Raw genomic sequence first — 22,949 nt, 5'->3', positions numbered from 1 at the left:
ATCACTGTTGCCGTGGAACACATCTATTCAATTAGACATTGAATACATTGAGAAAAACATAGTAACAAAAAAATTGTTATACAAATCATTATTTGTTGATGGGCATGACATGTGCAGAGTCTGCTAATGCAATTAACACCAACTAGGAATTTAACTTGTTGCACCCTCCCCACACCCCAGTTTTTTTTTCCTTTCATCTGCTGCCACAAGCTTTTTAAACATTCTTTCATGGGATGTGGGCATTGCTGGCAAGGCTAGCATTTGTTATCCATCCTTAAAAGGTCCTAGAAAAGGTGGTGCTGAGCCGCCTTCTTGAACCGCTGCAGTCTATCTCGTTTGACTTTCTGTAGCAGTTTTGGTACAACAGAATTGGTTGCTAGGCCATTTCAGAGAGCAACTAAGAGACAACCACATTGCTGTGGGTCTAGAGTCACATGCAGGCTAGACCAGGTTAAGGACAGCCTTAAAGTATATTAGAGAATGAGGAGTTTTAAAGACAATAGTTTCACAGTTACCATAAGTCAGACTAGCTTTCAATCTCAGATTTATTAGTTCACTGAATTTTTAAGTTGAATTTAAATTTCATCAGCTGTCATGGTGGGAGTTGAACCCTTGTTCCCAGAGTATTAGTCTGGGCAACTGGATTACTAGCCAAGTGGCATTGCCACTATGCCACCATCTCACACAAGAACACAATAAATAGGAGTGGACCATATGGATCGATGAGCCTAATCCACCATTCAGCACAATCATGACTGATTCGGAGCTTCAATTCTACTTTCCTGCCTGCTCCCCATATCCCTCGATTGATTGAGACTCCAAAAATCTGTCTATCCCAGCCTTAAAAGCACTCAATGCTAAAGCATCCACTACCCTCTGGGGCAGAGAATTCCAAAGATTCACAACCCTTCGCGAAGCAATTTCTTCTCATCTCAGTCCTGAGAGAGAGAATGCAGACAGCTAGCTCATAGAGCTATGTCAAGATACCCACAGCTGACCACAAACTTGGGAGAGAACGTAGGTGGGGCCAACTGTGTCGAGTTACGCTGTAATAATTGCAATTCCTGATATTCCATTGGGAAAGTAAAAAGAATTTGCTTCTATTTAGGTGCCTACTCCATTAGGAGAGTTTACAGATCAGAAATTCAGGATTAAGCTGGGTTGGGAGCCTTACAGGCTTCATTGTTAGTGCAAGTAACATGGCAAAACCTCATCAGTGCTTCTACCATTGAAGCAAGTTTTTATTAACAATTAGTGCCCTCTAGTGCCAATGCCACAATAAAGCGATGCTGAGCAACACACTAAGTGAGACAAATAATGTGGTTCAGCCTCTTGTTCCTTGGTGTGAAAGTATAATAATTTTCATATTATTGTGATTTGTTGTAAATGTAGGTTAACAGTGGGATTTAATTAAATTAGAGCCAGCTGGTCTGGAGATTTGGCAGTATTAAAAGACATTAAGAAGAGAGGGGTTTGAAATGCTAAATATGTAAACATGGTTGAAGTCTTAGAATGTAATGTGTGAGAATTTGCATTTTTAGATAAATCAGGGTAGTTTGAATTTCAAAGAGATAGTAGGATGTTTACACCTAGCCAGTTAAGCTAGGTCAAGCAGTGTGCTTATTTTTCCCAAAGGTTTCTAACAATATTAGCACCATGAAAGGTTTATATTATGGGAAAGTACATTTTCAAAAACATATGGGGCAATGGAATGTACAGATTAATAGAGGAAAAAGTATATAAGGGAGAATGTAAAGCTATGGAGAGAGGCCCTGTATATATCTAACAGAAGCTGGTGAAACATCCTCAGAAAGGCCTCCAACCACGTTTGCACAATTCTGTTGCATCCAGGCCTTAAAGGTGATAACTGTGCTGGCCTATTTTTTTGGACTGTTATCTTACAAGCGGGTGTATTTGGAAGTCAGGTTAGGTAGGAACTTTAGTATTTGCTGTAGTGTTAAGTAACTGGAATCTTATGTGCGTGTTTGACATCTTTTCTTTTGTTAATAAACATTTCAATTTTGTTAAAAAAAATCTCTAAAGGTCTCGGTGGACTTACTACTTGAGTTCAATGCATGCACCTTGAAATAAATACAAATTGCATAACTGTTGTGGATATGATGAGCCTGGTATACATCACCTGTCAGGTCATAACATCTTAAATACAGGGAGTGTTTCAGTGTGATACTGCTTTCTTTGCAAATCGCAGCACCTTATTTGCCCCTCTCTTATTCAGGGTGCCTTATTACCTGTTTGAGCTGCAAGACAGTGCCCAAGGTTTCCACCATCGGGTTCTTTTTGTAGTGCTCCACCAGGTCCGTCAAGGAATCAAACTTTTCCCCTCCACCAACATCGTATTTCCCATCCTGGATGAAGCAGGAGAGAGAATAAACACAAATTGTGGGGACGCTGAACATTTCATGCGATCGACCTTTTGGCTAGGGCTTAGACCATTGTTGAACTGGTAATAGCAGATGCAGAAGCTAATCACTTAGAACATGAATGGGGAAGATTCAACCCCTTAAAAGTACAGTAAGATCAAACAGCATGATCAGTCCCATATCCCTTCCATTTGAAGGTGTTTTCTTTGATTAGACACTCAAGACTGGTCTCTTCATTTTTAAAAATAAAAAAGCACTTATCAAACATATCTCACTTCAAGTTTTGCTCTCAGGTTTTTGCTCTAAACCCAGTGTCGCTATTCCCTGGTATTCATTAATAACAATATCAAAATAATGCAACAATGCAGCGATGCCCATGAGATTTCTTGCATTAAATTGTGGTGGTGTTATTCATATTTTAAAACACACACTTGTGCAAGTCAAACCATGCACAGAAGTCATGAGTTTAGTGATGTGACATTTTTGGCAGAGTGGGGAGCCAAGGACCCCCACAACACATTATAATGATATCCGCATAACAAGTATGTCACTTCAGGCAATACACTTGTGCCAGTGAGTGCATGCAGACTTCATACAGAGCCCACTTCATCATTCAGATCATGTCCTTAAGGAGAATGGAAGTGCTGTTGCATGGAAAAAAAATAAATGCTTCAAGTTAAATTAGCAAATGTGCTTGCCCGCTGTTCTGGCATTAATCCAAGCACTAAATATCAATTTATTTTGTGAACATGCCATTGAGCAGCTGGATAATACCAGGCTTTAACAGACAATCGGCCCGAAAAGGATGATGCTAATGAGCAGGATTCATGTCTGTCCTGCACTCATCGATGCAGAGTGTCACTGTGCATCTGCAGTTTATACCTAATTATTAAATGTGACTAACAGGTGCACCTAGGGATGCTGTAAAACTGCCTGTTCATTGCCACTAGTAATTATATTGATACAACTCATCTACATAATTATACAGATCCCACTGCTTGTGATTATCAATTCAAAGTAACTGGAGAATGCATGTTGGTGGGTGAAGTACAAAAGGACATATTTATGTTTTTGAGAACAAGGGTAATGAAGACGAACTCCTCCGACATCAACAAGAGAAAAGAGCTATGTTGGATGACTCCAATTCAAATCTTCTACCAGGACATGGATGTGATCTTTAGCTGTTAATCATTTTATTTTGGCAGCAACGGCGGAGAAGAAAAGAGTTGACGTTTCGAGTCCTCATGACCCTTCGACAGAACTGTCGAAGGGTCATGAGGACTCGAAACGTCAACTCTTTTCTTCTCCGCCGATGCTGCCAGACCTGCTGAGTTTTTCCAGGTAATTCTGTTTTTGTTTTTGTTTTGGATTTCCAGCATCCGCAGTTTTTTTGTTTTAATCATTTTATTTTGCTGCTCTTAGTAGTCCTTATAGAAATCCATACAATTGTTGTGGAGGTGGATAACTTGCAAATTTTAGGTTCTAGAACAGGCAGCCAGTCGGTCCATCATGCCTATGCCAATCTTCCAATTATGCCAGAGCTGTCCAATTAGTCCCATTTCCCCTGCTCTTTCCTCATTGCCCTATAAACCTTTTCCTTTCAATTCTCTTTTGAATGTTAAAATTGAGTCTGCTTCCACCACTCTTTCAGGCAGTACATCCCAGATTACCAACAACTCACTTTGTAAAAAATAGTTTTCTCATGTCACCTTTGGTCCTTTTCTAATCACCTTAAAGCTATGCTACCAACCCTTCTGGAAAGAGTTTATCCTTATTTATTCAAAACCCTTCAGAAATGTTAAACAACTCTATCAAATTTCCTCTCAATCTTCTCTGCTCTAAGGAGAACAGTGCCAGCTTTTCCAGTTTCTTCAATTAGCCAAAGTCCTTGATATTATTCTAGTAAATCTCTCTGCACCCTCTCCAAGGCCTTGGCATCCTTATTAAAATGTGTTCAGAATTAAACACAATATTCCAGTTGAGGCTTAACCAGTGTTTCATGAAGGTTTCGCATAATTTCTTTGCTGTTGCACTCCATTCCTCTATTAATAAAGCCAACATCCTATGTGTCTTTTTGAAAAAAACAGTCTTCTCAACTTGTACTGCCACTTTCTAAGAGTTGTGCACTTACATCCCCGGGTTTCTCTGTTCCTGCACCACCACCCCCCCCCCACAACCTTTAAAATTGTATCATTTAATTTATATTGCCTCTCCTCATTCTAAAAAGCATGACTTCACACTTGGCTGTGTCAAATTTCATCTGGCATCTGTCAAGTCCATTTTACCTGTCAATCCCTCCTGAAGTCTGTTTCACTACTCCTCACTGCTTTCTGCATTTGGTGAGATTGCAACTTTGAAATTATACCCTATATATCCAAGTTCAAATCATTAATATTTTTGATATATGCAAGCATATTCTGAAATCATTGTATGATTATTAGATATATGTAAGTATAGGTGTACAATCACATATTTTAGAAGATGAGTACACTCTTAGAGCTTATTAAATCACTGGACATCTTGATTGCATGAGGAAACATGTTACAAATGAAAATGCTAGGAACCATCCAAGCTGTTACTTCCATGTTTCCATTATAATCTACAATTAAGGTTGAGCAATTTTCCAAGCTGTACCCTGCAAGTACTGGCAAAGGTTTGCAGCTGGGTGTTTCAGAAATTCTATCAGACACAATGTAAATTTGTTCTGTGAAGTTTCATTATGCTTATCCATTTTTTTATTCATTTACAGGATGTGGGCGTTGCCAGCTAGGCCAGCATTTATTGCCCATCCCTAATTACTCTCGAGAAGCTGCCTTCTTGAACCGCTGCAGTTCACATGATGTAGGTACGCCCACAGTGAGATTACAAGTCATAAACCTGGTTAAGTATTTGCTAGATGCCAAATTTATGGTCCTCTATCTCAGTATCATTAGTCTCAACAAAGAGTATTTTTTTTAAAGAGATTACTGTTTTCTTTGCCAGGGCCTGCCTGCTCCAAATAACATTAATGGCCATGAGCAAATAGTACATACAATCTAAATTAAACTCACCTAGATAACTGAAAATTTTACAGATTTTTAGCAGTTCCAATCGTCATGCAACTAAGTTACAGTCAAAATTTTTACTCCATTAATGCTGCACAATTGTTCATTGAGGTTAAACCAGACTTTGCGCCATGGATAAATATATTAGAATTTTAAGCATTTAGCAATTTCACATTTGATACACAAATACATGAATCATAATTGCATAGGGCAATATCCAGATAACATCAAAAAGAGCATCAATAACGTTTGTTATATGATGTCATAGTGCTAAGTGTCACCTACCTGGCATCGGATCATTACATGAGTGACTTTCGGTTTCCCCTCACTGCTCTCTCCTTTGTCATCACCAGTCCTCACAGATAGAACAAAGTCTCCTGGGTGGCTTTGGCTCTCTCGCACAAGGAAACTTCCAGGCTTCCCTTTCTCTGTAAGCAGCTTCTCTGCCTCTTTTCCCGAGAGGTGTCCATGGAACCACCTTTTGCAAAAATAAGATGTTATTAGGCCAACTGAAGCAACATCAGTTTACAACCTAACCAATGATCTTACGAATTAGGAGCAGGAGTAGGCCACTCGGCCCCTCAAGCCTGCACCACCATTCAATAAGATCATGGTTGATCTGAATGTAACCTCAACCCCTAATAACCTTTCACCCCCTTGTTAATCAAGGATCCATCTAGCTCTGCCTTAAAAATATTCAAAGACTCTGCTTCCACCACCTTTTGAGGAAGGGAGTTCCAAAGACTCAACATTCAGAAAAAAATTCTCCTCATCTCTGTCTTAAAACAGTGATCCCTAGTTCTAGAGTCTCCAACACATGGGGCAGAATTTTGCTGTCGGCGAGCAGGGGGCGGGTAAAATGACGCGGGATGATGTCGGGGAGAACCGCCGTCACCCCACCACATTTAAATTTTCAGGAAGGCGGGGCTGCAGCAAAATCAGCTGCGCGCCCACCGATCTGTCAATGGCCACTTGAGGCATTGACAGGATCACTTAACCAATTAAAGGACCTGCAAGTCCAACCTTAAGGTTGGCGGGTCAGCCAGGAGCTCCGGCGGCAAATATAGAAAACATGAAACCTTATCCAGCAGCAGGATGAGGTTTCATGTAGGGTTTTAAAAATTGTAATAAAGTTGTTCTGTAAATTATGGAACATGTCCCAACTCATGTGACATTGTCACATGAGGGGACATGTAAGGGATTTTTCTTTTCTCTATTTTTAATAGTTTTAAAAGTCGAAGCAATCTCCCTGAGGCTGCACTTAGCCTTAGGGAGATGTGTGCTCTTTCGTGCGTATGCATGAAAAAGCGCACTCTCAATTTAGGGATCCCCCCCACCACACCACCCACACAGGGAGCGCCCGCCGGCAATTGGGTCGGGCCCACCCACCCGACAGGCAGAAAATTCTGCCCATGGAAACATCCTCTCCACATCCACCCTGTCATGACCCCTTAGGATTTTAAAAGTTTCAATTAAGTCACCTCTTACTCTTCCAAATTCCAGTGGATATAAGCCTAACCTGTCCAGCCTTTCCTCATGAGACAATCCGCCCATTCCTGCTATTAGTCTAGTAAACCTACTCTGAACTGCTTCTTTCCTTAAACAAGGAGACCAGTACTGTACACAATACTCCAGATGTGGTCTCATCAACACCCTGTACAACTAAAGCATAATGTGTGGCAAGTTCAAGCTTCAGCAACAATTAAAACTCAATATTAAAGGCAGTCAAAGGGTCATTTCCCCCGAGCTCAAAAGTACTCTTATTTGAACTTCATTTCAGAAACTATCTTTCCAATCCAGTTTTTTCATATTACAGTAACAGGTGATTCCACAGTAGTGTGCATTGAGATGTTGATCCTAAGCAATGCCACTCAGAGGAGGCATGAAGGATTGATTATTTTCCTTCTGCTATGGAAAATTGCCTAAGTAGGAGTTGTTGCTTATTTCATGGTGACTAGCACAATAGCATTGGCAGATGACCTAGAGTAAGCCACACCTCAGTCAGGATACGCTGTGCTAAATGAGAAGAGCAAAGTGGGAAAAGTCATCTTTCTCTCCCAGTTTTAGGGGTGTGGAATTTTTTTAAAAAAGGCGTGGAGAGGAGGCTAGAACACATAATTGTTAGCCCATGGTCAGCCTTGGCCCAGCAGTAGCACTCTCACCTGAGTCAAAGAATTCAAAACCCGTGCAGAGACTCGAGAATATCACCTAGACTGGCACATCAGTGCTGCACCATCTGCAGGTTCTGACACTATTTACTACATTGCCAAGTTTTCTATCGGCTGCAAGCTTCCGAACTGTACTCCCCATAGTCAAGTACTAGATCACTGATACATAAACCAAGAAAAACAATGTTCTAATACTGACCACTGGGGAAACACCACTGCATACTCCCCTGTCCTTCCTTTAATCTGTGGCACTGTCTTGCTGAGCCCAAGAAACCCCATGGCACTATTTGGAGAAAAACAGGTGAGTTCTGAGTGTCCTAATCAACATCAATAAAAAAAATGATCTGGTCATTTATTTCACTCTTGTTTGAGAGACTAAGTTGTGTACAAATTGACTACTGTGTTTGCCTGCATTATAACAGACTAAACTTCAAAAGCACTTTGTTGGTTGTGAAATAGACTTTTGAAAGATACCACATAAATGCAAGTTTTTCTTCTTCTCAGATCTGTTCAGCTGAGATTGAAGAGATAAAAGTCTACTCTATGTGCTAGTTACAATGTTCCTGCACAAGTTAAGTTTGGATAGTTTCAAACCAGTGCAAGCCTAAGTCACCAATTAATAATTCCAGGCTGGAAGTAATGTTGTTTGATGTGGGAAATGGGACAGTCACGATGTTACAGTGGGGCTCATTTTCAGAGGTTGATTGTTTAAGATGAATTGCTGATTAATATGAATTGTGTGGAGCGCTTTATCTGCAGATGGTTGTGTTATGCTTAAACTAGGAGTGCTTGATGCTGAAACCTGGTGATAAGATGGGAAGGCCACATTTCCTCATCCTTTATTTTAACACAAGGTGGGGGAGAAAACATGCATATGTATTAACCTTTGCTAAAAAAATTGTAGCATCACTCCTGTTTAACTGAGCTCCTGGCAAACTATGTGGGCTGGTGTGCTCTGCCACAGAGTGCCAAATGTAGGACAGCTTGCAATTCCCCACATAGTGCATTCCTAACTTTAGCAGATATCACAACCATTCTGCTGAAGGTAGGCATTTCTAGACAGGGGTGTGCAATGAGGTCCCTTAATGCTCAACTGTGTTCATACACATAGGCTTCTACCCCAATGACTGCAAAGATGTACTGTCTGACCCCAGTTGATCACAGATCCAGTTGGTATATTCAGTGCAGCAATATTTTATTTTTCTTTATCCACTTTTAAGATGTGTGGCCAGCATTTAGTGCCCTTCTCAAGTTGCCCTTGTACAAATAAATGGTTTGCTAGCAAATTAGACCATTTCAGGGGGCAGTGAAGAGTCACCTTTAGATCAGATGTGGTAAAGACATCAGGTTTCCTTCCCATAGGATATTAACAAATTAAGAGTAAAAGGATGGTAAGGGACACAATTGGTCCCCTTGAAGATCAGAGTGGTCAACTATGTGTGGAGCCTCACGAGATGGGGGAGATCTTAAACAGTTTTTTTTTGCATCAGTATTTACTCAGGAAACTGGCATAGTGTATAAGGAAGGAAGGGAAACAAGCAGTAGTTTCATGGAACATATAGAGATTAAAGAGGAGGAGATGCTTGCTGCCTTACAGCGAATAAAGGAAGATAAATTCCCCGGGCCTGACATGATATTCCCTCGGACCTTCAGGGAGACTAGTGTAGAAATTGCAGGGGCCATGGCAGAAATATTTAAAATGTCCTTAGCCACGGGGGAGGTGCCGGAGGATTGGAGGGTAGCTCATGTTGTTCCGTTGTTTAAAAAAGGCTCCAAAAGTAAACCAGGTAATTACAGGCCAGTGAGCCTGACGTCAGTAGTAGGTAAATTATTGGAAGGTGTTCTGAGAGATTGGATATATAATTATTTGGACAGCCAAGGGCTGATTAAAGATAGTCAGCATGGCTTTGTGCGTGGTAGGTCGTGTTTAACGAACCTTGTAGAGTTTTTCGAGGAGGTTACCAAGAAAGTAGATGAAGGAAAGGCTGTAGATGTTGTCTATATGGACTTTAGTAAGGCCTTTGACAAGGTCCCACATGGGAGGTTTGGATGATAATGTGGTGAATTGGATCAGCAAGTTTGCTGATGACACTAAGATTGGAGGCGTTGTGGACAACGAGGAAGGCTTTCAAAGCTTGCAGAGAGATCTGGACCAACTGGAAAAACGGACCAGAAAATGACAGATGGAATTTAATGCGGAAAAGTGTGAGGTGTTACATTTTGGAAGGTCGAACCAAGGTAGGACGTACACAGTAAATGGTAGGGCACTGAGGAGTGCGGAGGAACAAAGGGATCTGGGAGTTCAGATACATAGTTCCCTGAAAGTGGTGTCACAGGTAGAAAAGGTTGTAAAGAAAGCTTTTGGCATACTGGCCTTCATAAATCAAAGTATTGAGTATAGGAGTTGGGATGTTATGGTGAGGTTGTATAAGACATTGGTAAGGCCAACTTTGGAGTATTGTGTGCAGTTCTGGTCACCTAACTACAGTAAGGATATCAGTAAGATTGAGAGAGTACAGAGAAGATTTACTAGGATGTTGGCGGGTCTTAAGGAGTTGAGTTACAGGGAAAGATTAAACAGGTTAGGACTTTATTCCTTGGAGCGTAGAAGAATGCAGGGAGATATAATAGAAGTTTACAAAATTATGAGGGGTATAGACAGAGTAAAAGCGAGTAGGCTCTTTCCACTTAGATTAGGAGAAATAAACACGAGAGGACATGGCTTTAGAGTGAAAAGGGAAAGGTTTAGGGGGAACATTGGGGGAACTTCTTCACTCAGAGAATGGTGAGAGCGTGGAACGAGCTACCATCTGACGTGGTAAATGCGGGCTCACTCTTAAGTTTTAAGAATAAATTAGATAGATACATAGATGGGAGAGGTCTGGAGGGTTATGGACTAGGTGCAGCTCAATGGGACTAGCGGAATAATATTTCGGCACGGACTAGAAGAGCCGAATGGCCTGTTTTCTGTGCTGTAGTGTTCTACAGTTCTATCAAATGAGCTGGGTTTTTATGACAGCAGAACAGCTTCATGGTCACTTTTACTGATATCAGCCTTTTATTCCAGATTTAAATAAAAATAATTCATATTCTTAAATTGATTAGGTGAAATTTGAACTGAGGTTCTCTGGATGAGTAGCCCGAGAGCATAACCACTACACCACCACTTCTTCAACACAGGAATTAAAAGGATGAAGTAACAGTATTATTTTCCACACCCCTCCCACATCTAGATACAATAAATATAACAACTGTCCCCTGACAGTTGCTTCTTTGACTTTCCTGGAATCATTCTAATTTATTAAAATAGAAATTACAAACAGAAAGCGGCATAAAAAACTCTTCCGGAAATAACCACCCATTTTGTGTAGGCGCTGTTTTTGGCTTAAACTGTTAGTGACAGAGCATAATTCATCCCCTTGCAGCAGAAATAAAATGCAAATACAAGAGGGGAATTGCTGATTTCACAATGACAGAAGGATTCATGTAAGCACTCCAGACTGAAACGCAGTTGGTGCCAAACTGCAACCTTCAAAGGTACACCCAAGATGGTTCAAAAGTCTTCATTGTCAACAAAATTGATTTCATACAGGGTTCAGCATCAGACCTGGCTTACCTCTCAGAGGTAGGATCGGCACAGTTCAGCGGGTATTTCAGTTCAATGACATCGCCATTCTTCTCCTTGAGCTGCCCATGGTGCTCCATGTAGTACTGCACCAGCTCAGCCAGTGTAGCAAACTTCTCCCCTCCATACAAATCGTAGTAATCACCCGTATTCTGAATTTTAATGTGTGTAACTGCTCCATTTCGCCTGAGATCAAAACAAATGGATTATGGCAGGTCACAATGATATTTATTTAAAAGCTAAATTTTCTTCTCCAGTCCCTCCACAGTATGGAAGGCTTTCTTTGTTTTCAAATCCCTCTGTGAATTATCCTTCCCAATCTCTGTAACCTTCTTTAGACCTAGGACACTTCGAAACCTCTAGGCTCTTTCATTTCTGGCCTCTTGCACATCCTCGATTTAATAACTCTGCCGCTGATGGCCATGTCTTTAGCTTTCTGGGCCTTGAACTCTGGAACTCCCTTTGTAAGCCTCTCTACCTCTTTCCCCTTCATTAAAACATTCCTTAAAATTCAACCTCTTTGACCAAGCTTTTGGTTATCTGTTCTATTATCATCTATGTGACTTGGTATCAAATTTTACTTCATAACATTCCTGTGAAGCACCTTAGGATGTTTTACTATGTTAAGGATGCCAAATAAATACAAGTTGCTGTTGAAAGAGAAGTAACCTGTTCGAGCTCTGCTTATACAGCCAGTCAGTCACTATAACGATCGGTATTTATGTCTTACGGTGTAAATAAAACAGCAAGAGGGCTGAAGCACAATATGAATTACACTGGCACAAGTCAGACAACTCCAGCCCATCCCGTGATGATGTCAGCTTCAATACTACAAGGGCGCATCAGGCAAGTCATGTGCACATGTTCTAACTCCAGATCTTCCTTCCTGAATACATAACTAAAACCAGCACCACAATACTCAAAGTGAATTAACCCATTCAAAATGATACCAGCGATCTCTAAGATACATGAATATGGAGATAAATTGGTTAAGTTAAATTAACCAAGGACAATAAAAGCTGCATTTCTCAGACAGGGCCTATTTAAATACCCTGTCTTGCAGACATATTCTGAATTTCAGTTTTCCACGTTGAGATCTGCTTCTATTTCTTGAGAAGGTGACCGAAGTAGCGAACAAGAGAATGTCTATGGATGTTTTATATAAATGGGCTTCCCGAAAGCATTTGATAAAATCTCTCATAAGAAACTGTTAGCTAAAGTTGAAGCCTATGGAATTGCAGGCATATTATTGATCCGATTGGGAAGTTGGCTGAGTGGCATGAGATTGAGTAGCAGCGATAATGGACAGGTTCTCTAACTGGCAGAATGTGACTAGTGGTGTGCTGAAAAGGATCGGCATTGAGGCCTCAACTTTTTGCCATATTTTTAAATGCCTTAGGTGATGGGCAGCAGTGATTCACGCATTCCTATATGCTTTGAAGACATGGATAACCTACAGCAGGCACATCAAAGCACTGGAGAAATAACACTGATGAAGTGCCTTCGCAAGATCCTCAAGGTCTGGTGGCAAGAAAGGAGGTCCAACAGCAGCATCCTCTTCCAAGCTAACATGCCCAGTATCGAGGTGCTAATCGCTCAAAACCAGATTCGCTGAACAGGACATGTCTTTTGTACGGCTGGCACCAGACTCCCGACCCAACTGCTCTACTCAGAATTTGTTGGTGGCAGGAGACTCCAAGGAGGACAGTGGAAATGCTTTAGGGATGTCCTCAAGAGGTCAAACATACCCATCCAACTCATGGGAGTCCATGGCTTGTGACTGCCAAAACAGAGAAGTTTCATTCAGGAAGGCATCAAACACAGAGACTTCGCTGGGAACATGTAGAGGTGAAGTTGAGGTACCAGAGAGAGCTCACAAACTCCCAAATAACCCATCTACACGACTATCCAAGCACCACCTGCCCCATGTGGCAGAGTCTGCAAATCACACATTGGGTTCTGAGATGACCGATAAATCTATCCAACCAGAGGCATCCTTGAGGGCTTGCCTAAGGAGGTGATGGGATAGAAACTCTCATATCCAAATTTGCAGAAGATACAAAGAGAAGTGACATTGTCAACAAGTCTTTTTTTAATTGTAAGTAGCATAGATGGAAGAATTAAATGAGATATTAATCGATTCAGTGAATGGGCAAAACTATGCTGCATGGATTTCAATGTAGGCAAATATAAGGCCATCCAATTTGGACCTAAAAAGAATTGAACAGCGTACTTTCTAAATGATGAAAAGCTAGAAACAGTGGAAGTCCAAAGAAGCTAGGGAGTCTAGGTACAAAGAACATTAAAATGTCATAAACAGGCACAAAAACTAATCAAAAATTCTAATGGAATGTTGGCCTTTAAAGCTCAAGGACTAGAATATGTGAAGTTATGCTTCAGCTATACAAAGCCCTGGTTAGAGAACACTTAGGATACTTTGAAAAATTCTGGGCACTACACCTTAGGAAGGATATATTGTCCTTTCAGGAAGCGGAGAGCAGATTTACCAGAATGATATTGGGCTTCAAAGGTTTGAATACAAGGAAAGATTGCACAAACTAAGGTGGTATCCTCTGGAATTTACAAGGTTAATGAGTGATTTGAATGAAGTGTTTAAGATATTAAGGGGAGCACATAGGGTAGATAGAGAGAAACGAGTTCCTCTGGCTGGGAAGTCTAGGGCTAGGGGCACAGAGCCAGGCCTATCAGGAGTGAAATCAGGAAAAACTTCCACACACAAAGTGAGTGAGAAGTTTGAACTCTAAGGGGAAATTGATGCTAGATCAATTGCTAATTTTAGATCTGAGATTGATAAATTTTTGTTAAACTAAGGTATTAAGGGATCTGGGGAAAAGGTGGGTATAGAGTTATGTCACAGATCAGCCTTGATCCTCAAAGGGTTAAATTGTTAACTCCTGGTTCTAGGGATCAATCCATGTTTCTTTCTTGTAGTGAATGTTACATCATGGAAAATTAGTCTTAAGAGGTTGCAAAAAAACAAGGGAGGGGAAAGTGCCAAAAATTTCCACATGACCCTAAATATCGAGGCATATTATTTCTGTACCTCTTGCAGACTGAAATCTTAATGAGAAGGAAAGCATTAGAAATTGCAACAGATTACAAATAATTGCAGAATTTAGTAGATCCATGAGATATAAAAAGATACTGCAGGTTTAGAAACAGAATTTCAATATTGCACTGAGGGATCTCAGTTTTTGCTCTCAGTCAATATGTAATTGGTGAACTTCAATCAAGCAGCAGTGGTGACAGTGTTCCAATATTTTAAATTGGGAAACATGGAAAAAACATGTTTGACAGGGCACAACCAAAGTTGGAAGAGAGTGAAATGAAGTACAATAAGGAGCAGTCTCAATGGAATGAAAAAAAATGGCTGCTCCTATGGGCTAAGGAAGTAAATTAAACAGGCAGGGTTTCAGCTAGAGATCATTAACTCACACACATGGATAGATGCCATGCGATGCCAGAATGAGACTCAATAATATTAATCTCTATGGGAGAGAAACCTACTTATCATTTAGATGCAGAAGAAAATGGTCTTTAGGCAAGCTGTTTCTTCATGTAGCCAAAATCCAGCAAAGGCTACCAGCTTCAGGAGATCGGTGATAAGCTGTGAAAACTAAGGAGGGGGTGGGGTTGGGTGGGCGGAAGAGAACTAATCCAATTTATGACAAATGGATTGATGGCTGTCCTTGTATTAGAATACTTTCAGAAACAAATATTATTGTTGAACATGACTTTTCAGAGTCCTTGCCAGAGTTAGTGTAAGCTTAGCATTACTCTTTCACCTCAGACTGAAAGCCAAGTGCTCATGCCCCATTACAGGAACACACACCTCTAGCACTTCAGTAGTACTGACGGATGCTATGTTGTTGGAGGTGATGCCCTTTGGGTGAGACACCAAACCATGATTTCATTTGGCTGCTTAAGTGGATGTCGAAGGTCCCATGGAACCAACTGTAAAGTAGGGATGTTCTTCCTGTGCCCTGACCAACATTCAACCTCAACCATCATCAAAATATTAACTGGATATACGTCACAATGCTGTTTGTGGGATCTTGATATGGATAAATTGACTGTCACATTTCTTTGTATAATAGCATTAACTGCTAACTGCACCTTAAAGCTTTGCATTTGTGATTGTGTAACTGTGAAAAGGTTGTGGTAGATTTCCTTTAAAAATGCAATATGCACTTAAGCATACAGGAAAGGAATTTCAGGTATGTCAAAAAGGAAAATCTTTTATTTTGATGTATATTTCTGCCTTTGTGAATATGCTCTACAAAGTCTATAAAATCAACTAAAAATACATTCTCACCATTGGGAAGAACACATTTGTTGCTCACCCCTAGTTGTTTTGGAGATTTTTTATAGAAATGTTGCCTGCTATGTCCCTGCAGAGGAAACTAAAGTCATATGTAAGATGGTCCAGGCATGGGTAGTTATGTTTTCCTCCACTACTCCCCCCGCACAATCACTGAAGCATATTAGTGCACAATTTTCATTATTATTTTTCTTGGCGCTAGTTACAAATAACCAGGTTTATTGAATTTAATTCCACAACCTCTAAGTTGCTGGTCCTGAACTACTACTCTACTGTAACCAGAATCCCTTAGATGGCCAAAACCAGATGCCCATTTGGCACCATTCTTGTGGCTTTCTTGTGCCACTTCAGGCAACACATACATCTGGATCTGCATTCATTGACACTGGCCTTCATCAATTAGCAGTGCAACTACACAAGCTCCCCATCAAAGAATAGTATGTGGTGTAAATCAGGAAAATAATGAGCTTCAAGGTTTTATTTTGTATCTTAATTTTGCTACCAAGAAATGGCGGGACACTGGACAAGAACCTGGATTTGACTTAAATGCTGATTGCTGAGATGCAAATCTGTTTGTGCAACCAGTATTTAAAAATGCATTCTGAAAATTTATACAAATCAAGATAAATCCCTTGATGCAGCAAGGTCAAGTTTATGCAACTTCAGGGCTACCCCACCATGGCTACAGAATCTGTTTGGTAAACCAATAACTTTACTCTTACCTCACTGAAAGCGTGAAGTCACCGGGATTGCTCTTACTTGGTCGGGCCAAGAAACTCCCATCCACCCCTCTGGTTAGCAGCAAGTTCTCTGCCTCCACTCCAGTGATATTGGGGTGAAACCACCTGGGGAAAAAAAAACAAGAGACATTTGGAAACCATTTATGTCTTGATAAATATGTTGTGCTGTACAGCTGGCCCTAATCAAGCTAGTAATTGAAGAAAATTTCAGATACATGAGCATTTGTTCTCTTCCTCCAGACAGGTTTCACATTACACAGATAATTCAATGGAAATTGTACAGTTAGATAATCTAACACTGCAACCACTATCCCTGACTGATCATATTTCCTAGATGGATCTCGCATATTCCTATAATCATCGTCAATCAACCAATTATTTGGTTACCTCTTCACAAAAAAACAAATTCAACATATACTCGATTTATTTTGAAAGGAGAACAAAAAATCTTTAGTCTTGCTTGAGTGAGTCTTATAACTGTGCTCACTACTGCTCCAATCATAGTTTAGGTTAAAAAAACCGCATACTGAAAGACATTGGTTAATGTGGATGTATGTTAAAACCCACATCATGCCTCATTCAAACCAATTTCTGCAGCAAGCACCAGTTCCATTCAATTGATGTGTTAAGAACTGTCTTGAAAGGAACTCCAGTGGCCCAGTGAATTTATCCAGAGTGGAACTGAGTGTACATACCTACAGGTCCCAGATTTGATCAGCCATCGGCACAAAGTTAACCGATCTTAGCTGCATTAGTGGAGATAAAATTGGCCTCAATATCCTTGGGTAAGGAAACTGAAATCTAGCAGAGTTCAAATGCCATCATTATTAGTGACTACTCTTGGAAGTATTTGGCTGTAAGGCTTCCCCTCTTTGACTATCAAGAGCATATTTAAATATCAAAGTACACACGTGAAAACTGGCCACTGTGGCATCAGTGCACAGGTTGCTCATCTACTCTCTCTATTGTAACCTAAGCTGTCACATCTATTTGTGCACCCTTATTGGTGTGCAATTATTGTTTCTGTTCAATGGTGCTGCTGTCTGTCCTTTTATCCCAATGGTATAGTCTTTGGTCTTCCATTCACTGTTCTAATTCTGCAGCTACAAATTTGTTCAACCACACCCTCACCTTTGATGCCCCATTAAAACCATTATACTCTCTCTCTCACCCTCACCAATTTCCTGATACAGCCCTCATCACTGCTCCCTTTAAGTCCAAGGCCTAGAGACTTGAATGGATATGGCAGACAACTGGTTCAGCCATTCATCGCCAGATCTGGCTGGAATCACAAAGTATTACTGGATACTACTCTCGTCTGCCAAAACCACCCATCATTCCAGGATCTCCTGCAATACAAAGATGATCCAGCTTCTCTCTATTGCAAACTATCTCTTTATACCTCTCTCCCTGCCTCCTCCATCCTCACCTTCCAACAAGTGCGAGGAGATCATGGAAATCTTTCTCACCAAGAGTAAGGCCATCCAATCAGGAATTGCTTCCCTCCCTTCCCACAGCCCACTGGATCAAATGTTAAGGTACCCAATTCACCCACTTGCCCTTGCCTTGAACTTGCATCTTTATGTAGTTTTTATTCACATCTCCTCTCATGCCCTATCCAAGCTCATATGGACTCCCACACACACACCACACACACCTCTCCCCATTTCTAAACTGCTGACAATCCAATTTTCCCCCCGACTCCCATGTTAGGTGATATTGTTAAAAAAAATTTCTCCTCTCAAAAACAAAACCAAACCCCTGTTTGCTCCATCCTTGCAAACCACCACTTTGTCTCCAACATCCCTTTCCTCTCCAAAGGCCTTGAATGTGCTGTTGCCTCCCAAATGTGCCCATCACTTCTGGAACTCCATGTTTGAATCCCTCTGACCAGCTTTCCACCCCTGCTACAGTACCAAAACGGGCCTTATCAGAGTCACAAATGACAACCAGTCTGACTATGACAAAGGTAAACTATCCCTCCTTCTCCTTCTCAACCTGTCTGAAGCCTTCAACAAGGTTGACCTCTCACTCTCCTTCAACTTCTTCCCAGAGTCATTCAACTGGGTGGAACTGGATTCCTCTGGTTCCATTCATATCTGTCCAATCATAGCCAGAAATTTACTTAAAATGGCTTCTCTTTTCATTCCCACACCATTACCTATGGTGTCTCTGAAAGGTCTGTCTTTGCCTCCCTCCATCGACATCATCCAAAAACACATCATTCACTTCCCAGTGTTCCAGTTTTACCCCATCACCACTTCTGTCAACCTGTCCACTGTTTCTAAATTGCCACACTGGTTTTCTGACATCCAGTATTGGATGAGGAGAAATTTTCTCCAATTAAATAGCGGAAGGACCAAAGCCATTGTCTTTGATCACTGCCAGTAGCTCCATGTCCTAGCCACTGATTCCACCCCTCTCCCTGACAACTGCCTGATGTTGAACCAGGCTGTCTTCAACCTTGGTGTTGTATTTGATCCTATGATGTGCTTGTGACCACATATCTACATTATCACTAACACCACTCAATTCCGCCTCCCATAACTTTGCCTAGCTCTGCTCTAGCCCCAGTTCAACTGCTGCTGAATCTCTCATCTATACACTATTATGTGCAAACCTGACTTATTTCAATGCACCACTGGCTGTCTTCCCACATTCTAATCTCTGTAAATTTGAGGTCATCCAAAACTCTCCTGCCCATCACACCAAGAGCAATTCATCCATCACCTCTGAGCTCACTAATATATATTGGGCCCTTGTCAAAATTCTCACCCTTGTATTCAAATCACTATGTCTGTAATCTTCTCAAACCCTACAACCCTCTGACATAAGTGTGCTTCTTCAGTTTTGGCCTCTTGACATGCCCAATTTTAACACCATCATTGATGGTGGTGACTTCAGTAGCCAAAGCCCATGAATTCCCATCCTAAATCTCTGTCTCACTTTCCTACTTCTTTGACTAAATTTTTGGCCATCTACGCTAATATCTCCTTATATGGCATGGTGTCACATTTTGTAGGAAGGACCATGGGACATTTTACTACTTTTTTCTTTATTCTTTCATGGGATGTGGGCGTCGCTGGCAAGGCCAGCATTTGTTGCCCATCCCTAATTGCCCTTGAACTGAGTGGCTTGTTAGGCCATTGCAGGGGGCAGTTAAGAATCAGCCACACTGCTGTGGGTCTGGAGTCACATGTAGGCCAGACCAGGTGAGGATGGCAAATTTCTTTCCCTCAAGGACAACGTGCTTAAAGGCGCTTTATAAAATTGCAAGTTGTTTTGTTTACATGCAGTAATGTGACCATTCTTTCTGCTCAGTGCTGTATCTCTTCCTTCTCTACAACATCGTATAGACATCATTCCTTCAGTGCTCTTGCCCTCTTTGCAGGACCTACTGAATGCTATCCCTTAACAATAACCTGAATTTTGCATTTGCTCAGTCATGTTTTTCTACATACAACATGCAGTGTCATTTCCTTTCACTGCTCTTCTCTGCCTACCAACATTTGGATATCAGATCTCAGTAAACAGGGGTGGGTCTGCTTTGTAACATATTCACAGAAATGTGCAAATGCAAAAGCTGAATCAACCTACCACTTCCACATGAATTGTGCTGTCAAGGCTCTGTCTAATTGAAGTTCCTGTGGCAGTTCAATATAACCACAGGCAATATTTCCAAGAAGTAAAAACTGAAATTTCATCCTGATGCCCAAGGCAATGAAGCAAAATATCAAGAGTTGAATGGAAAATGATTTTACTTAGAAGGCCACACTCCATAAAGAACATCCCCCCGGCCTGAAGTTTAAGTTTTTTGCAGAGTGCATAATTATCCTTGTCTCTACTTATTCCAATAACTCTTCATACTCAAATCTTCAACTAATCTGCTTTCAAAACAATTCAGGTGGCATGTCAATGATGGCTTTTAACAGGAGTCTACAACATATATCTACTGACTGGCTAGGGCATAGGAGCTCTTTTAAACCACTAGTCTCACTAATGCCTTTGCTTTCTAGTCCTAGGTTAAACTATATAAGCCACTGACACTCCAAACAATCCACAACCTCTACTTGTATATAAAGACCCTTTTCATATCTCATTCCAATCTTCTTTCTCCACCGCTAATTTTGTTGCATTCATCTAATCCTGCAATTTAAGCCCATGAATTGTTCTTGTTCCTCATCCCTACAATCCATCCAGTTAACCAATGTCCTTTGCCAAAAACTATATACAATGAACTAACCATGCTGCAAAAAAGCAGGCATTTCAGTTTTCAGAATAAATAGATTGACCAAAATTCCAAGTAGACACAATGATTGGATATGCTCATTGAATTCTGAAATTCACAAATAAAATTCATTGTCCTTTCTTATATTAGCCCTGAAGTTTGCACATTAATTGTAAAACACATTTCCCTGTATCAAGAATAATTTTACATTAATCAAATTATATTCAATTTACCATATAAATTCAGATCCCTCAATGTTATGAATCTTACCTGATCATATGGTTTGACTGAGGAAGTTTCATAAACTGCTAAAACCCTCCTCCACATAATTTAATGTTAAGCTCTGGAACAAAAATAACCCCAGCATATTTTCACACCATGACCCACTATCCATCAAACAAGCACACTTCCTCTAATTCACATCTCTTATCATCTCTGGACATCAGAACAACATTGGATTTTCTCCTACCCTTGGGAACAACTGTATTTGCCTTAAGGCACCGTAAGGACAACAAGCTTCCAGATCATCATTTCCAGCTGCTTAGCTGCTGGGATAGTCTCACCCACCCTCAGCTTTACTGTTCTGGGTGTACATCTTGCACATTTACCAACAGTGCAGGATGTCTGTCTTCAACACAGCACATCTGTCTTTGGCAGACAATTTGCAGCTACAGGTAGATATAGTTGAGGTCAATGAAGGGCAAGCAGCAAGGTTTGCACCCAGATATTACACTCCTGTTGCTGTCTCTCTCTGCTCAGTGCCTGGCCAGAGTCCGTTATTGATATTTCCCTCCCTTCCCTCAGGCTTCCCAAGTCCAGGCCAGGTTATCATTGAGTGTCAGTGCACCCTGTCAGGAAGAGGGGGTAGAGCTGTTCCCCTTTTCTCCGTTTCCCTCTTAGGGATTCCCCTGTAGCAGTGCGGCCTCCATCTCCGTCTCCATCTCCCTCCTCTTCCTACCTTCGGGATGTCATGGTGACAGACGGAGGGCACTCCCTCCCGCACCGGCCTCCGGTCGCGCTCTCCTTCCGCCGGGGGGGAGGGGGGGGGAAAGACTCGCTAACGGTCGCTTCTCAATCACTCGCTCCTGTTCCGAGGCCCGGACTCGAGCTCAGGCCGCTCCCGCCCAAGCGCTTCCCTCGGGCTGGGGAATTAACACCGACCGCAACACTGCGGCGCGGAGGGAAAGACGTCATCGCCGGCCGACCCCGGCAACGGCGCAGGAAATCTGAGTCATCGCCGCCCGACCGCGCACTGAGGTGACGTCATCGCCGGATTCCTCTTCCTCTTCCCAACCTCCACAAAGTTAGCCGTATAACCAAATAGCGATAACCATATAAATAACAAACAGGAAAGGTACTTTCATTCTAAGTCAGAACAAAGAAAGTTAAGAGGAAGTCTGATAGAGGTGTTCAAATGGATAATTGATTATAATGAATGAGGAGAAACTATCTTCACTGGTTTCATGGTAATAATTAGGGAACTATGAATTCAATACCACCAACTACCAGAACAATGTGAGAGACAGAAGGTTAGCACATTGAATTCTTTGCCAGAAACATTAATGGAAGCAGAATCAATAATAACTTTTAAGCGACAGTGGTAAAATAACAAATGTAAAGGATATGAAAAAAGCACAGGGAAGTGAGAATAAATGGCAGCTTTAAATAACTCAGAGGTCACAAGGCAGTGTATCATGACTAGAATTCCTACCAGGAGCTCTGGGAGTGATGCTGAGAGGAGGGAGGGACTGGGTCAGTTGCAGTATTCGCTAGACTTGGGTAGATTTTTTTTAAGAAAAATGTTTTCACCTGAGTGCTGTAACTTTCAGCACAGACACATGACAGGTTTTTCTCGTAATGTCTTCTGATTCTTAAAAGTTTGAAATAATCTCACTTTAGAAAGAAAGTTGTAGAAGAAAGGAAAATGTTTATGGTTTAACACCCAAACATATCCACACACATACGTACAGATATACACAGTCAGCTAAAGATTGTGATTACAAAAGTAGCATGCATTTAGGTCTTAGGATTTCAAGAGTTCTCTGTGATACTTGCTTTTCCCCGGGCTGAAGACATGAAACAATGATGGTCTGTAACCCTTTTTTGTCCATTGAAGATAAAAGCTCTGGTAGTTTAAGACAGATTTGCTCTTGATTTATGTTCGGAGTAGCAGATTTCTGTTCTTTCACTCCAGTCAAGGTGCAATAGCGAAGCCCTGATACAGTTCCTTGGGTAGCGTGTTCACAGCCAACATGAGTCTCTGCCTATATGTGGCTTAAAGCTGGTGATCTTTTCTGTCTGTCTGTTTGGAATCTACATTTTTAAATCTCTTATTTTCTGTTATGTGACCAGAGCTTCTCTTTTCATTGTCCTCGTAAATAGCTTCTGATGGTTAGGCCATTGTCAGACAATGGAGTTCAG

The 22,949-nt window shown here is 41.2% G+C and overlaps 1 protein-coding gene across 1 annotated transcript in view; it reads right to left on the bottom strand.

Moving 5' to 3' along the window:
• The window catches only part of ptpn11a (protein tyrosine phosphatase non-receptor type 11a), a 58,291-nt gene extending 36,586 nt beyond the window's left edge, over positions 1 to 21,705 (bottom strand). The window contains exons 1-5 of the mRNA XM_041202824.1: positions 21,487 to 21,705; positions 16,283 to 16,405; positions 11,210 to 11,404; positions 5,711 to 5,903; positions 2,250 to 2,366 (exon numbers count right to left, since the gene is read on the bottom strand). Of these exons, the coding sequence (XP_041058758.1) occupies positions 2,250 to 2,366; positions 5,711 to 5,903; positions 11,210 to 11,404; positions 16,283 to 16,405; positions 21,487 to 21,500 (642 nt within the window). The 5' untranslated portion in view covers positions 21,501 to 21,705. The remainder of the gene's footprint in view (positions 1 to 2,249; positions 2,367 to 5,710; positions 5,904 to 11,209; positions 11,405 to 16,282; positions 16,406 to 21,486) is intronic.
• Positions 21,706 to 22,949: the final 1,244 nt, after the last annotated feature.

This window comes from Carcharodon carcharias, chromosome 13 (genome assembly GCF_017639515.1).
Source record: "Carcharodon carcharias isolate sCarCar2 chromosome 13, sCarCar2.pri, whole genome shotgun sequence".
NCBI classification, from domain to species: domain Eukaryota; kingdom Metazoa; phylum Chordata; class Chondrichthyes; order Lamniformes; family Lamnidae; genus Carcharodon; species Carcharodon carcharias.
Note: the sequence above shows the minus strand (reverse complement) of the source record. Positions and strands in the feature narration are given on the sequence as shown.